Source organism: Protopterus annectens, chromosome 1.part0, assembly GCF_019279795.1.
Source record: "Protopterus annectens isolate FY-2018-M chromosome 1.part0, PAN1.0, whole genome shotgun sequence".
Classification (NCBI taxonomy): Eukaryota; Metazoa; Chordata; order Ceratodontiformes; family Protopteridae; genus Protopterus; species Protopterus annectens.
Genome location: NC_056725.1, coordinates 1,364,038,185 through 1,364,051,536, shown reverse-complemented (window position 1 = coordinate 1,364,051,536; position 13,352 = coordinate 1,364,038,185). Strand labels below are relative to the sequence as shown.

General features: G+C 37.5%; 1 protein-coding gene across 2 annotated transcripts in view; it reads right to left on the bottom strand.

Moving 5' to 3' along the window:
* The window catches only part of FAM120B (family with sequence similarity 120B), a 1,321,047-nt gene that overhangs the window by 921,769 nt on the left and 385,926 nt on the right, over positions 1-13,352 (bottom strand). For both annotated transcript variants that reach the window (XM_044066895.1, XM_044066905.1), the window contains exon 4: positions 11,366-11,467. In XM_044066895.1, the coding sequence (XP_043922830.1) occupies positions 11,366-11,467 (102 nt within the window). The remainder of the gene's footprint in view (positions 1-11,365; positions 11,468-13,352) is intronic.

The following is a 13,352-nucleotide window of genomic DNA, read 5'->3' as shown; positions in this document are numbered from 1 at the left end:
AAGTTCATGTATTTTAGTCTTTCATCTCTCTCTTGGCTTTTTCCTGTCCACTCATGACTGGCAGTGGAGTTTTACAGTTTCGAGTTGTCAGCCCAGCGCCCAACCTTCCACGGAAAGCACACACACACGCATGCACTCACACCTATTTTATATTTTCACATCCATGGATGCCCTTGGTATATTTCTGCTGTACTCTCTTCAGTTTATTCATGCTTGCTTTCTTATAAGATTTCCATATGGTTATTCCATACTCAAGTTTGGGTCTAATGTAACTAACAAACAATGACTTCATCATTTCTGATTTCCCAGACTTTATAAATCGTTTTATACAACCTATAGTTCTATAACTATCATTAGCCAAGTAGTTGACATTATTAGAAAAACTGACAGCTGGATCTACCCATATACCCAGGTCCTTAACTGAATCTACAGTTTCAATCACTGTGTGCTGTTTTAAATATTCACCTTTCAATTTATATCTCCCAAATCTGATATGATTAGTTTTTTTATGTATTTATCAGCATATTATTCTCCTGTACCCAAACAATTTAGTGAAGTTCTTTTGCAGACATGGCATATCTGTAACATGTAATTAGTGTACATAACTTCAAGTTATCTGCATTTAAACTTTAGAACACCTCAGATGAAAAATATAGCTCTGAAAGATACAGTCTAAACAAGTATGGGCCTAGGACAGTACCCTGTGAAACACCTTGACTGCAACTAAGAATTTCACCTCTTCAATTGCTGCATGAATCTTGCCACTTCCTATCTGTAAGCCATGCAGCTATCCATCTTTTCAAGAGTACATCAATAACTAGTTGTTCTAATTTATTGTGAGCCTGTCAAATGTTGAAGTTAAATGTACATAGATTACATCACAGCACAAATTTTCATTCATAGCTGTTATTATATTGTTATACAGCATAATGTTACAGGTGGCAATGGATCTATTTAAAATATGCATGCTGATATATGGTTTCAAGTCCCAACCTTTCCAATTCTGACAATAACTTATCCAGTATTACCCACACCATTATTTTTCCATAACATGAAAGTAGACTTGAGGGTTTGTATGACTATGGTTTGTCTTACTCCCCTTTCTCTTAAAGACAAGTTTAATAAGGGATCTATATCACGTAGTCGAAATTCTATAAGTTCGAACACCATATGTTCGAACCTATATATTCAAACTTACAGAATTTCAAACACGTAGAAAAAAATAAAACAACACAAAAGACCCCCCTGCTCCCCTCACTCTTTAAATATACCAACTCTGAGACTGCACTCAGGGGGTGCAGGGGGGCTAGCCCCCCTGCTTAAAACTGTCAAGAGGTTGTTCCTGTGTTTTATTTTTTTTTCCTCACTTCTAAGTATGACAACTTTGAACATATGGTCTCGACCATATAACGTTCGAAGTTGTCATACTTCGACTATGTAATATAGACCCTTTAATAAATATATGTCTCCAATCTTGAGGAATCTCTCCGTATTTATACAAGCTAGTAAATAACAGATATAATGGTACTGGAAGTTCTTACTGAACTGTTCTCAGGACATTATTACTAATTCCTTCTCCTCCTTGTGCTTTGTTTGGATCCCGTTTCCATAGTTCTTTTTCAATATAATCTAATTTGATTTCAGTATCTGAGGTTACCTAGATGCCACTAGGACAACTAATCACGTCCCTTATGACGCCAAACTGTTATGCTTAAGATTTTGTAAACATATCTACAGTCTGTTGAGTCTGAAAATATATTTTAGAATCTATGCACAGTTTATCAATTTAATTTATATGCCTTTACTCCTTCCAAATTATTATTTTTCTAAAAAAATGGTTTCCTGTTATGCTCAATATTTCTAAATATTTTCCTTGATCTTGTTTCACACTATGCTAAATTTGTTAGTCCAGCTTTTTTATTTCAGTTTTCAAAGTTGTAGTTTGAACTCGTTTTCCATTTCTTATATTTTTGTCTCTCACCTTAACCAAATATCTCATTCTTATGCAAACATATCCTCCTGACCACTGTGTGCCTAGATGCTGATGTTAAAACATTTTTTTTCGATTTGTTTTGCATTCAAACAATTTTTCTTTCAAAACTTTCCCCATTCCTTCTGCAGTTTTTTTCCACGAAACGCATCACTCCAGTTAATTTTACATAGTGACTGTTTTGTTTCCATATAATCTGCTATTAATCTTTTGTGCATTGGTTTAGATTTTAGTTTGGCAGCATTATCTAGCACAAAATGAACCTTCATAACTCCAAGATCACTGCACATCAACAGTGGTAAAATTTGACATGAAGTAACAGCATTTTTTTTTCTTTGTACAATTTGAAGCAATTGCTGCCCCTGAACATATTCCAGTCTGTTTCTGGTAAATTTAAGTCTTCAGCCATTACTATTCTTCAGTCTTGTGTTTCATGCAAGAAATGTAAGAATTCCTCTAGGTGATCAGCACTTGACTTTGTGGTCTATACACTCCAACAACTGTTATATGTTTCAGGGCTACATTTATTGTCACAGTTACACAGTATTGGTATTGTCACTGAACATGTAATAATCACAGGTCTCATAACTAACTTTAATCCCTATCATAACACCTCCACCTGATTTCTGTTAGAATGTCTGTTGTAATAAAAACATTTATACCCTGACAGAACTGGTTTACAGTCACTGTTCTTTAACAAAGTTTCACAAACAACAGCAACATCAATCTTACGGGACCATAGCAAATTTTTTAATTAAAAAAAAAAACTCTATTATTAATGCTCCTAGCACTAACAACCATCAAAGATTCATTAAATCTGTGAAATATTAAACTTTCAACCTGGCAAAGATCCTGCCTTATGTTTGTCAAACATCGCAAAATATTTGCTGCAATTTTTTTTCCCTGCTTGACAAGTGCATGCCATCCTGTCTGAACACGTGTGCCCAAAATTAGGCTCGGATGCTCTACACATTTTCATTTTAAAACAGGATATTTATTTCATGTAGATGTTTACCCAAAATATCTTTTCATTCATGGTGGCATGACTCTTTTTCTATATGTGATTTGTAAAAAAAAAAAAATATCACCTAACACCTGCACAAGCTATGCTATCTAAGAGGTATAAGTTCCTACTAACAGTCAGAGAGTCATTGTGGATGAGATAATTTGTACTGACATGACTAAAACAGATCTGTACTTCCTTACATTAGGGAGTTCTAAGGCCTGCCTCACAACCTCTATTTTTGCTCCTGGCAAGCATAACACTATATGATGCTCATTATTTTCTCTGCAAATGTATCAGTTCCGCTAGTAATTGAATCTCAAATTGCAAGAATATTTTTTCTGACCAGATCTAAAAAATCTTCAACTTCTAATTCAGTAATATCTGCTCTATCGATTGTTACAAAGGAGTGATCTTCATCAATGTTAGTCTTATTAATCCCACTGATTTCATTGCTTATTACATTTGCAAGCATACAATTTTCATCCATCTGGCTTTGTACATCCACAGCTTGATCCATGTTGTCAATATCTGTCTTTCTCCTCTATTTTCTTATGGTAATATTTTTTAATCCTTCCATGTTCAACTTTGATCTCTACCTTTTCACCTGCCCACTGCCTCTATTTTTCTACCTTCTCTTTTTGAAAAAAATGATGCCCTTTTCTGTAGACTGAAGAATTTTTTTGATTTAAAATTGTATCATTCCCTGCAATCTATGTGTTACATAACAAAGCAGTGTCCTTTTTGATAGGTATTCTCGTCTTTACAGACATTTATCAGTTTCTTTTCCTTCTTTATTTGTTGTGAACTTCTTCCTTTCTTTAGTTTTTTTATTTCCTTGTATATGCTCTGAATCCTCAAATTGCTGAATACTTGTATCGAGAATTCTAAAGTTGTCAGTGGCATTATCATGTTTCATAGGGGTTAAGTGACCTTTACCGACAATAGAAACATCCGATATATATATATATATATATATATATATATATATATATATATATATAAAATATCCTATTTGCTCTTTGCCTAACATTATTTATCACATCAGTCCAGTCACTATATGTAACAGTTCTCCAAGCTGCAGCAATTGCACAACTGCAATCATCATCAGTAAGTCTAGATTTACTACTAATAATGGTATGAAACACATCCAACTTTTGACATGAGGAAAACAGATCACCAGTGCTATTACGTGCTACCTTTAAAATATACATAGCATTTATTACACTGTACAAGATATTTGTGCTTTAGCAAATCATTAATGGCATATTTATTGAAGGAATACATATTCAGTTGCAAATTAATAAAAAATTCTAAAAGAAAAGAATAATCAAAATCAGTTATCACAGAATTCAAATAGAACTTCAATCAAGTAAGAGAAAAATCACACAAACAATATACAACTGAATATTAAATTAAGTACAGTAAAGTTGTTGCTCTTGCAAAATCTGGAATTCATTTACATTGCATGCAGTAGTTTCTGCTTACTATCGCTCACAGTAACACCTCTTTTAATAGTAAAGATAATTAAATCACAAAACAGGATTGTTTAGATAAGCTCTGGATTGTCATCTCTGCAGTCTGTGTGAATGTATAGTTGACTACGTCCCTTGGGATGGCTAGTGTTTGACTGTCTAAAACCTATCCATTTCTAACAACATACAGTGAAAATTAAAGGTAAAAATCACAAAATATAAATCAAAATAAATCTACTTGTTTACAAGCTATCGCTTCCTACAAACTGTGAAAAACAGTGTTAAAAAATAAAATATAAATTCAAATAAATACTTCTCTTACCAAGCTACTGTGCAGTCAATTACAAACCAATACAGGATTGTTTAGCTAAGCTCTGGAAACCGTCATTAACCTAAACTTGCCGGACTACTGTGCATTTGTGTGAAGTCAGCTGTAATTCTTTACTAAGACTACTGTATGTTTGTGTGAAACAAACTTAAAATACATTACAGCAGCCATTGGTTTTGCATGATCAGACATCTGAGGATTACACAATCAGCAAAGTGGCCATAATTACTGAGTATGGGATAATCTATGGATTAAAGTGATTTCCTCTGCTGCTGTTTGATCACAGTTAAATTATATCCAATCTGGTTTGTCAGAAGCAGTGTTGTGAAACGTATTATATTTTGCTAAAATTAGTGTAAAATTATTGCTGATCTGACTTATGCCTATACGTAAACATCCCAGACTTGCCATACTTGAGCTAGCATTCCACCAATTTGCTGGCATGTAATTCCAAAGAGTAGCACAATGCTGCAGTGGGTAATAATGTTATTTCAAAGAAACAGGTTCACTGACTCAGTTCTCAATGGGGATGCCTTCAGTGAAAAGTCTATCCACCCTCCCTTTATTCATGTGCTTTTTCTATAGGTTCTCCAGTTTCCTCCTAATTGAAAAAGATGTTTTAGTTGGACTAGCAACTCTAACTTATCTGCAGATGTGTGTGAGGTGCGACCCCAGAGGACTCCACAGAAAGTAGCTATAGCTTGTTTATGAACAAGGCACTGTGTGGTAACAAATGGAAAAACATTACCGTGAACATTTTCTTCATCTTCATGTATACTGGTGGGTATCTTTTGAGAAATATATGTAAGAAGGCACACTACATACGACTGTATACATGCACACACACACACACACACACACATATATATATATATATATATATATATATATATATATATATATTATATATACATATATATAATTTTATTTGGGTGTGTGTATGTGTGTTTCATTCTTCTGCAAGTTGAAATACATTACTGTTGTCATTTGTCCTTTTGATTTTGTCCCACTGTGACATCAGAGAGGTTCAAAGAATGTGGCTGCTTTTTTGGGGATAGGGGTGAAGAAGCATGTTGTCTATATTTATAACAGCAACTTCTTTCACTTTTATCACAATTTAACACTATAGATGTACGTAGACATTAACTATCTTTTTTTGGGGGGGGGGCAGTACTATTTCCAGATATGATTTATGCTTCCTACAAGGATTTTGTCACTGTTTATTGGAAATCAATGGTTTGATACAACATATTTTCCCTTGAAAGGCATAAAGACTGAATTTCTTTTCTTTGTTTGGATGAAATGGTTGTTAAAAAACCTCTAAAATGCACCTTGCAGCATCTATAAACCAAAGCTTCTGGGGGCCCAATGACTCCATACCCCAGACTTAATTTATGCCCTCCACAATTACAGTACCATTTTGAGTAGTTAATGTATGTTGAAAGGATGCAGGAAAATGATGAAGAGTAAGACAAAGTGTGAGGAAAAGGAAGAAAAACCTAATCTGGATGGTGTGAGGGAGACAATATGTGGGGAAAACAGGGGCTACTAGAGATATAAGTAGTGGTGAGCAGCAGGAACAGTAAGACGCTGCCACAGACCTCTTCATCTAGAGTGCCATTTCATGTAAAGACAGCCCTGAACAAGAATAAGGTATTAATCAATGCTCTTGCAAAATGTTGCAGAATCCAGTTGTGTTGCCGTGCTTTAGATACTGTCAGTATCAATTTTAAAAGGGGGGGTTATGCTACAGAATTGTTACTTTCTGAAACAAGGTGTCACACAAACTTCATGCAGTACATAGTTTTGGCTTAAATGACCCTGAGTTTAAAATACTTTCTTAAAAAGAGGGTACTGTTTAGCCAAATGAAGCCATCTACTCTGCACTCTTAATTAGAAGCTGCTTTTTACCGGTGAAGTATACATGTGACCAACTGCATGACTACTGTCACTCATTAGAAAGTGTTTTCAAGAGGAACCTTTTTATAAGTGATATACTTGTACTCTGTCTTAAGGAGGAGTTGTATTGTCAGAAAGTTTGCATATCCTTTGGATATGGAATAAATTTTCTTTTTGAATTCCATGCAAGTTCCATTGAACTTATTCTTGTAATTTATACTGGCATACTCTTAGTCCACAATTTTCTCAGTGAAATTCAGAGTTAACTCCCTAATGTTATCAGGAAAAGGGCTACAAAAGGCTCCACTGTCCCCTTCTAATGTGGGGTAGAGACTCAGATGCTCGTATGAAGCATGAGTCCCATACAATCAATCAAAGAAAGCTCATCATGGGCTGTTTTGATGCAGATCATTAAGCAAAATAGGAACAAAAAGAAAGAATGAATGAATGAATGAATGAATGAATCATCCTTTTCTGTGGGGCCTTCACTACCCACTCTTCCAATGCCAAGGAGATCCTCTGTACTCATTACTTTATACTTTAGCTCATACGCTTTGCTTACTGGGAGAAAAGACAATTCCGGAAATGGCAAATTCAGTTTCAGTTAGCTGGGTGTAATGAATTTGATTTCACTACACCCCAATGTGAACAGCCATATGCATAATTCAGCCAATCTGGCCTCTCAGACGAATTTCGGATGAGAGAAGTTCTAAGCAGTTACAAGACAAAACCTCATAAAACCATATTCAAGTCACAATTGCCTCTGCTGAGAGCACAGCAATCTATGACAACAACCTTCTGCCAATTCTGACTAGAAACTATGGCCTCAGCAGTGGCCCTTGCAAAACTACTTTTTGAGAGACTTAGTTGTAAGCCCCAGAGAGGACAATACTACTGATTACTGGACTGTTTCTTTAGCCTACAAGAAATCTTTTATTTTTGATGAACTGAGCTAAACCTGATGGAGGAAATGGAATCTGAGGGTGCTGTTGTTGCTGTTTAGTTGAGTCTGATTCTTTGTAACCTCAAGGAATTTAGAACACTAGATCTATTTGTTGAGAATGGTTTCTTTAAGAGTTTAAGTTATTGCAGATTTATATTCATTGCTGCTGTCTAGACACCTTAGCCTCTGACACTATTTTGTTTTGTAGTTGATACTTCCCAGCATTAGTGTTTTCTCTGATTAATCATGCCTTAGCATTATGTGACCACAGCACCTGAGTTTCAGTTTTATTATCAGGCCTTCCAGAGAGCAGTCTAGGTTTATTTCCTTGTGTATTGGCCAACTAGACCTTCTTGCAGTCCACGGAATTCTCAAATGTTTTCTCCAACATCATACCTCAAAAGCAATGATTTTACAGTACACACAGCCTTACTTATAGTCCAGCTCTCACAGCCATATCTTATTACTGAGAAATCAATAACCTTGAGTATATAGACCTTTGCTGACAATATGTCTTTGTTCTTTAAATCACTATCCAGATTTCCCATATCTTCTCTTCAAAAAAGCAAATGTCTTTTAATTTCATGGCTACAATCACCATCTGCAGAGATCTTTGCATCAAGGAAAACAGAATTTGTCACTGCCTCCTTACAGTCAAAAGTAGATAAATACTTTCCCTTTTTCTGGAGCTCCTCAATTATCTCTTGAGAAGATTCCTGAAAAAAGGGCTTCCTCCTGAAATCTAGCATCCAGAATGGCCTAGCAAAATTCCTCCTGAAGCAGCTGGCCATACAATCCAATGCAGACATGTATTATTAGCTGATGCCATAGCTACCACTTTGGAACAGTCGAAGATGCAGCATTAAATATGTTAATGAATTACGGAGGTTCAACTAAGGATCTACAGCAATGACTGCGTGTCCAAAATCATAAAGTACTACCAACATCTCCAGCGTCTGATCCACTAATGATGGCTAAAAGTGCAACAAGTGAGACAAATAGTTAGATCCATAAGGCCCACGACAACAGAGGACAGCACTCTGTTGCCAAACTTATGCAAAATGGTAGACATATCTGGTAACATCTTGGCAAAGTTCTGAGGTCTCTGAACCTTATTTTGGCCTGTAGATATTATATGAGGGTCTGCCTTAGAATGTTACAAAGAATGATATGCCCCTCATACTAGAGACTGTACAGAATATATTCTTTACTAGGAGCTAAAGGGACTGCAAAAAACTGCATTTCTAAACAACATGATCTAAGGCTGCAATTATCCATGGTCTTTCATCCTTCTTCCTTTAGTGCTTAAATCTCTTCTGAGAAAGGTAAATGCAGCCTGCCAGTCAGTCCACAGAGGATTTCATATGCTAGACATTTTCTCCAGAGTGATACTAGCACCAGGAAAGGAAGAACTTCCTTGCCTATGTCATAAATAGTGATCTCAAGATACTCTGACTCCAATGTGCAGGAGGAATCTGTGGGAGAGAGAAATTTTTTTCTGGTGTTAGCACCCTGTGAACTTAACCTGTGTCTTTTTCATGTTGCACAGCTACTGGACCCTACTACAACAAGAAACACCAACCATACGTGGTACTGGCACACTAGGAATCTGCTTAGAGCCCTGTGCAGGTGGCAGCTGACAGTTGCTGATTGCGCATTTCCTTACCCACTTGATCATGTCCATCATGCAGCAAAAAAAGTGAATTCAGGTCTAGCATAGCAAGCTCATCAAATAGTAGCATTAGCTTGGGGGCCCTGCAGAAGGTCATTTTTCTCAATTCCAGCAAGAAATGGATGATACTGTAACTTTGTTTCTAACTTTGCGTTTAAGCCCAGGTCACACCTGAAAAGGGTCTTTGTAACAGTGCATCTGCCTAGTTAACACATGTATAAATAAATAAACAAACAAATAAGAAGGGAACAGACCCTACTGACCGAGTTAAATTTAAGAGCCAGTTCCTGGTAACTGCACAGCATGGGCACAGTCTTTCTTGCCGTGCAGTGCCCAAAGCAGAAGCAGTTCGCAAGTGCCGGTCGGCCGACTCCTGAAATTTTCATTTTCGAGTTTCAGAACCGAAGTCTTCAACTAAAGCTAAGTACCCCATTGGGGAAACTTTTTTTTGCTCCTTACCAATGTCAGTAAAAGTTAATAATTGCATGTAATGACTGCAACAGTGAAACACGAAGAACATCAATTTCTTCCTTCTGTTGTACAGGTTGTTTATGGCAGGGGACCACCAGATTGGCTTCCTTTTTTTGGAGGATAGCGTCCTGGTTCTGTTTGGGATAGCACAATCCATGCACTCGTGTAAGTGCTTATAGAGTGCATTTGTGTAGGATTCAGCAGTCGTAACTGTATTGTCCATCTGCATGGGTATCATGAAGTTCACCACTTCTGTCTTAAGAAGCATGAAGTTGGCTTTGGAGAATTTTTTTACTGTGGTTTCCTTAATGAGGGGTGGGGGCGGGATGTGGATATCAGGGGTGATTAGCTTATGTTCAGATCGGACCAACGAGGAGTTGACATCAGGTGTGGAACACCAGTCACTCATATTGGTAATGACTAGGTCTAGGATATTGTTGCCCCTGGTGGGGGTGTGGATAAGTTGATCCAGGGCATTGGAGTTTATGAATTCCAGAAAGCGTTGTGTGAAGGAGCTGGTACACGAGTAGTTTTCCCAGTTAATGGTGGGATAGTTGAAATCGCTCATTATTAGGGTGTTTGGTTGAACCCTAATATTTTCCAGTACATCAAGAAAAGAGGAGTGGGAATCTCGGGGCATGGTGGGGGATCTGTAGCAAGCTATAATTTGGATTGCAGTTTTGCCCAGAGTTAGTTGGACTTGGATAACCTCGGATGCATTATGCTGAGCAACTAGCCTGGAGGTGTGGATATCCTTAATGAATATGGACACACCTCCGCCTTTGGTGTTCCGGTCCAGGTTACATGGCCGAAAAGTGTGGTATGAGTTATAGCCTGGTAGTGCAGGGGTGCTCTCTGGAGCCTTGAACCAGGTCTCAGTCACTGCACAGACATCAATGTTCTCCATTTTAAGGAGTGCCTCGAGTGAGTGCATTTTGAGACTTAAACTTCTAGCACTGAGTAGCATTACCCTCAGTTTTTGCTTGCCTGTTCCTGTTACGGTGGTGAATTTGTCATTTGAACCTTGCCTAAAAAAGGCACTATAGGGGCGGCAAGAACCTTAGCCAGTATCCGGAATCCCAGGGGTGACAGGTGCAGGCAATCTCTGGCAAAGCATCGTGATCTGTCGACCATGTCATCCTAAGCAGACAGATACTGGATCCCCTTAGAATGACACCAGAAGCGTAGCCAATTGTTGAGGTCAATCATTTTGTCCTTGTACTGCAGTATCATTCTGGGCGATGGCAGAATGCTATTCAGGGCTAGGGTCATACCTGCCTGGGCTACAAGATCAGAGAGCTCATGAAACATTTCCACAGGAAGCAACAATACTAAAAGCCTGAGAACTGAAAACAGTAACAGTAACACATAGGTATTAGTTGCTAACATTAACAAAGTATTTCAAAGTTGCATGATAACATCAACTTATGAGATGCAGATATAGATAGGGAATTAAGGAAAAATTGCACCAAGGAACACCACAGATAAATCAACAAAGACAAAGCAGCAAATGAAGTGAAGAAAGCACCCCTAGCAAATTCAAATGATTTGTAACAAACTTTGTGCATTGTATCCATACAGTACCTGAAAGGTTCAAAGGTACAGCTTGTACTAGTTCTGCTTCCTTCAACAAATTACCAGGGTAAACGAACCATTCTTTCACTGATGGATAAGATGCAGACATACCTAGTCAACAAAAAAGATACAGTGTCAAACTGTAATAACCAAATCCTCAAATGTAAGAAAACTTTGCTTATATATTGCCTGACATTTGTTTACTGGGAAAGTCCGAGTAAGTACAGCCCTTTTTCAGAAGAAGCCAGGAGAGAAACGCTCATTATACATACATCATGGACATCATTTGCATTGTTTCATAATTTACAGTCAGTTTCATTCATGAGAAACAGTTCTATTATTCAGACATCTTTGACATTGATTACATCATTTAAAAAGAGTTTTGACTAAAATTAACAATTATATGAGTTGTATATGATTTTTTTAAATACACAAAAGTATATGCAGTGCAATAACATTAAGAACACAACACAAAAACAATGGCCAGCTATGAAAACTCCTGTAAATAATAAAGCATAGTAAACACAAATTATGGCAAGACAGAGGCAGCAATTACTATGTATCACAACACATTCATGAACTACAACAAGCAGTCAACAGCATGTCAGTATGATTATGCTTGTTGCATTTAAATGCATTATACGTACAGTGAAATAATGACAACAGATTTATACTACTGGTTCACAAATGGGGAGACAAGCATTCCTTGGAAGGCCAAAGAAGTTAGTAATTTTTCATGTGGTACCAGTCTTAATGCAGAAGGATACCAGTCAGTGAATATGTGCATTTTTTGCAAATCAATAGTAAAAGAAAAATTTACCACACCAGAATTTAGCTGATTCAAGTGTGTGTGTGTGTGTGTGTGTGTGTGTGTGTGTGTGTGTGTGTGTGTGTGTGTGTGTGTGTGTGTGTGTGTGTGTCCTTTGTGTATAGGTGTCTGCCAGTTTCTGTGCAGAACACCATGTGTGTTTTTGTATGTAGAGGCGTAAAAGCTTCTTTGAGCACGCAATGATGTCTTTAAGTTGGGGGATAAGGATGCCCTTAGATTAGCCAGAGTGAATCTAAATAGGGGTGTGAGAGATGCCAAACATGCCTATGGAGTCACTTCACAGACGTAAAAGACTCCAGGCATCTGTGGCAAAGAATTCAATCCATAACAGACTACAGGCCTTCATATTCTCAGTGCAATGACAGCACTGAATTTCTCAATAAGCTCAACATACATTTTAGCTGGTTTGAGGAAAAGAACAATACTACAGCAACAAAAGTCTACCAGCCAGGATGATGAAGTGCTCTGTCTCAACCTTGTTGACTTTCAAAGGAGCTTACGCAGGGTAAATCCAAGGAATGCAATTGGACCTGACAACAATCTGGGGGGGTACTCAGGGACTGTGCTGATCCTGAGAAACGTCCTCACTGATATCTTTAACACCTCTTTGAGTCAGACCATAGTACACAAATGTTTTAAAAACACAACCATCATACCACTGCCAAGGAATGCAACTGGACCTGACAACATTCTGGGGGTTACTCAGGGACTGTGCTGATCCTGAGAAACGTCCTCACTGATATCTTTAACACCTCTTTGAGTCAGACCATAGTACACAAATGTTTTAAAAACACAGCCATCATACCACTGCCCAAGAAGTCTAAACCATCAAGCCTAAATGACTACTGCCCCATAGCTCTCACCTCCACTCTAATGAAGTGCTTTGAACAGCTGGTCAAGGACTATATAACATCAAGACTTCCTGCAACTTCTGATCTACTTCAATTTGCATACCAATCTAATTGCTCCACAGTAGACATTATTTCACTGTCACTTCACTTATCGCCGGCCACTTGGAAAATAAGAACTGCTATGTGCATATGCTATTCATAAACTTCAGCTCTGCCCTCAACACAGTCACCTCCCCAGCATCTGATAAAGAAAATGGTTCAAATGGGTATCAGCACCCCACTGTGCAACTGGTTACTAGACTTCCTCGTAGATGGA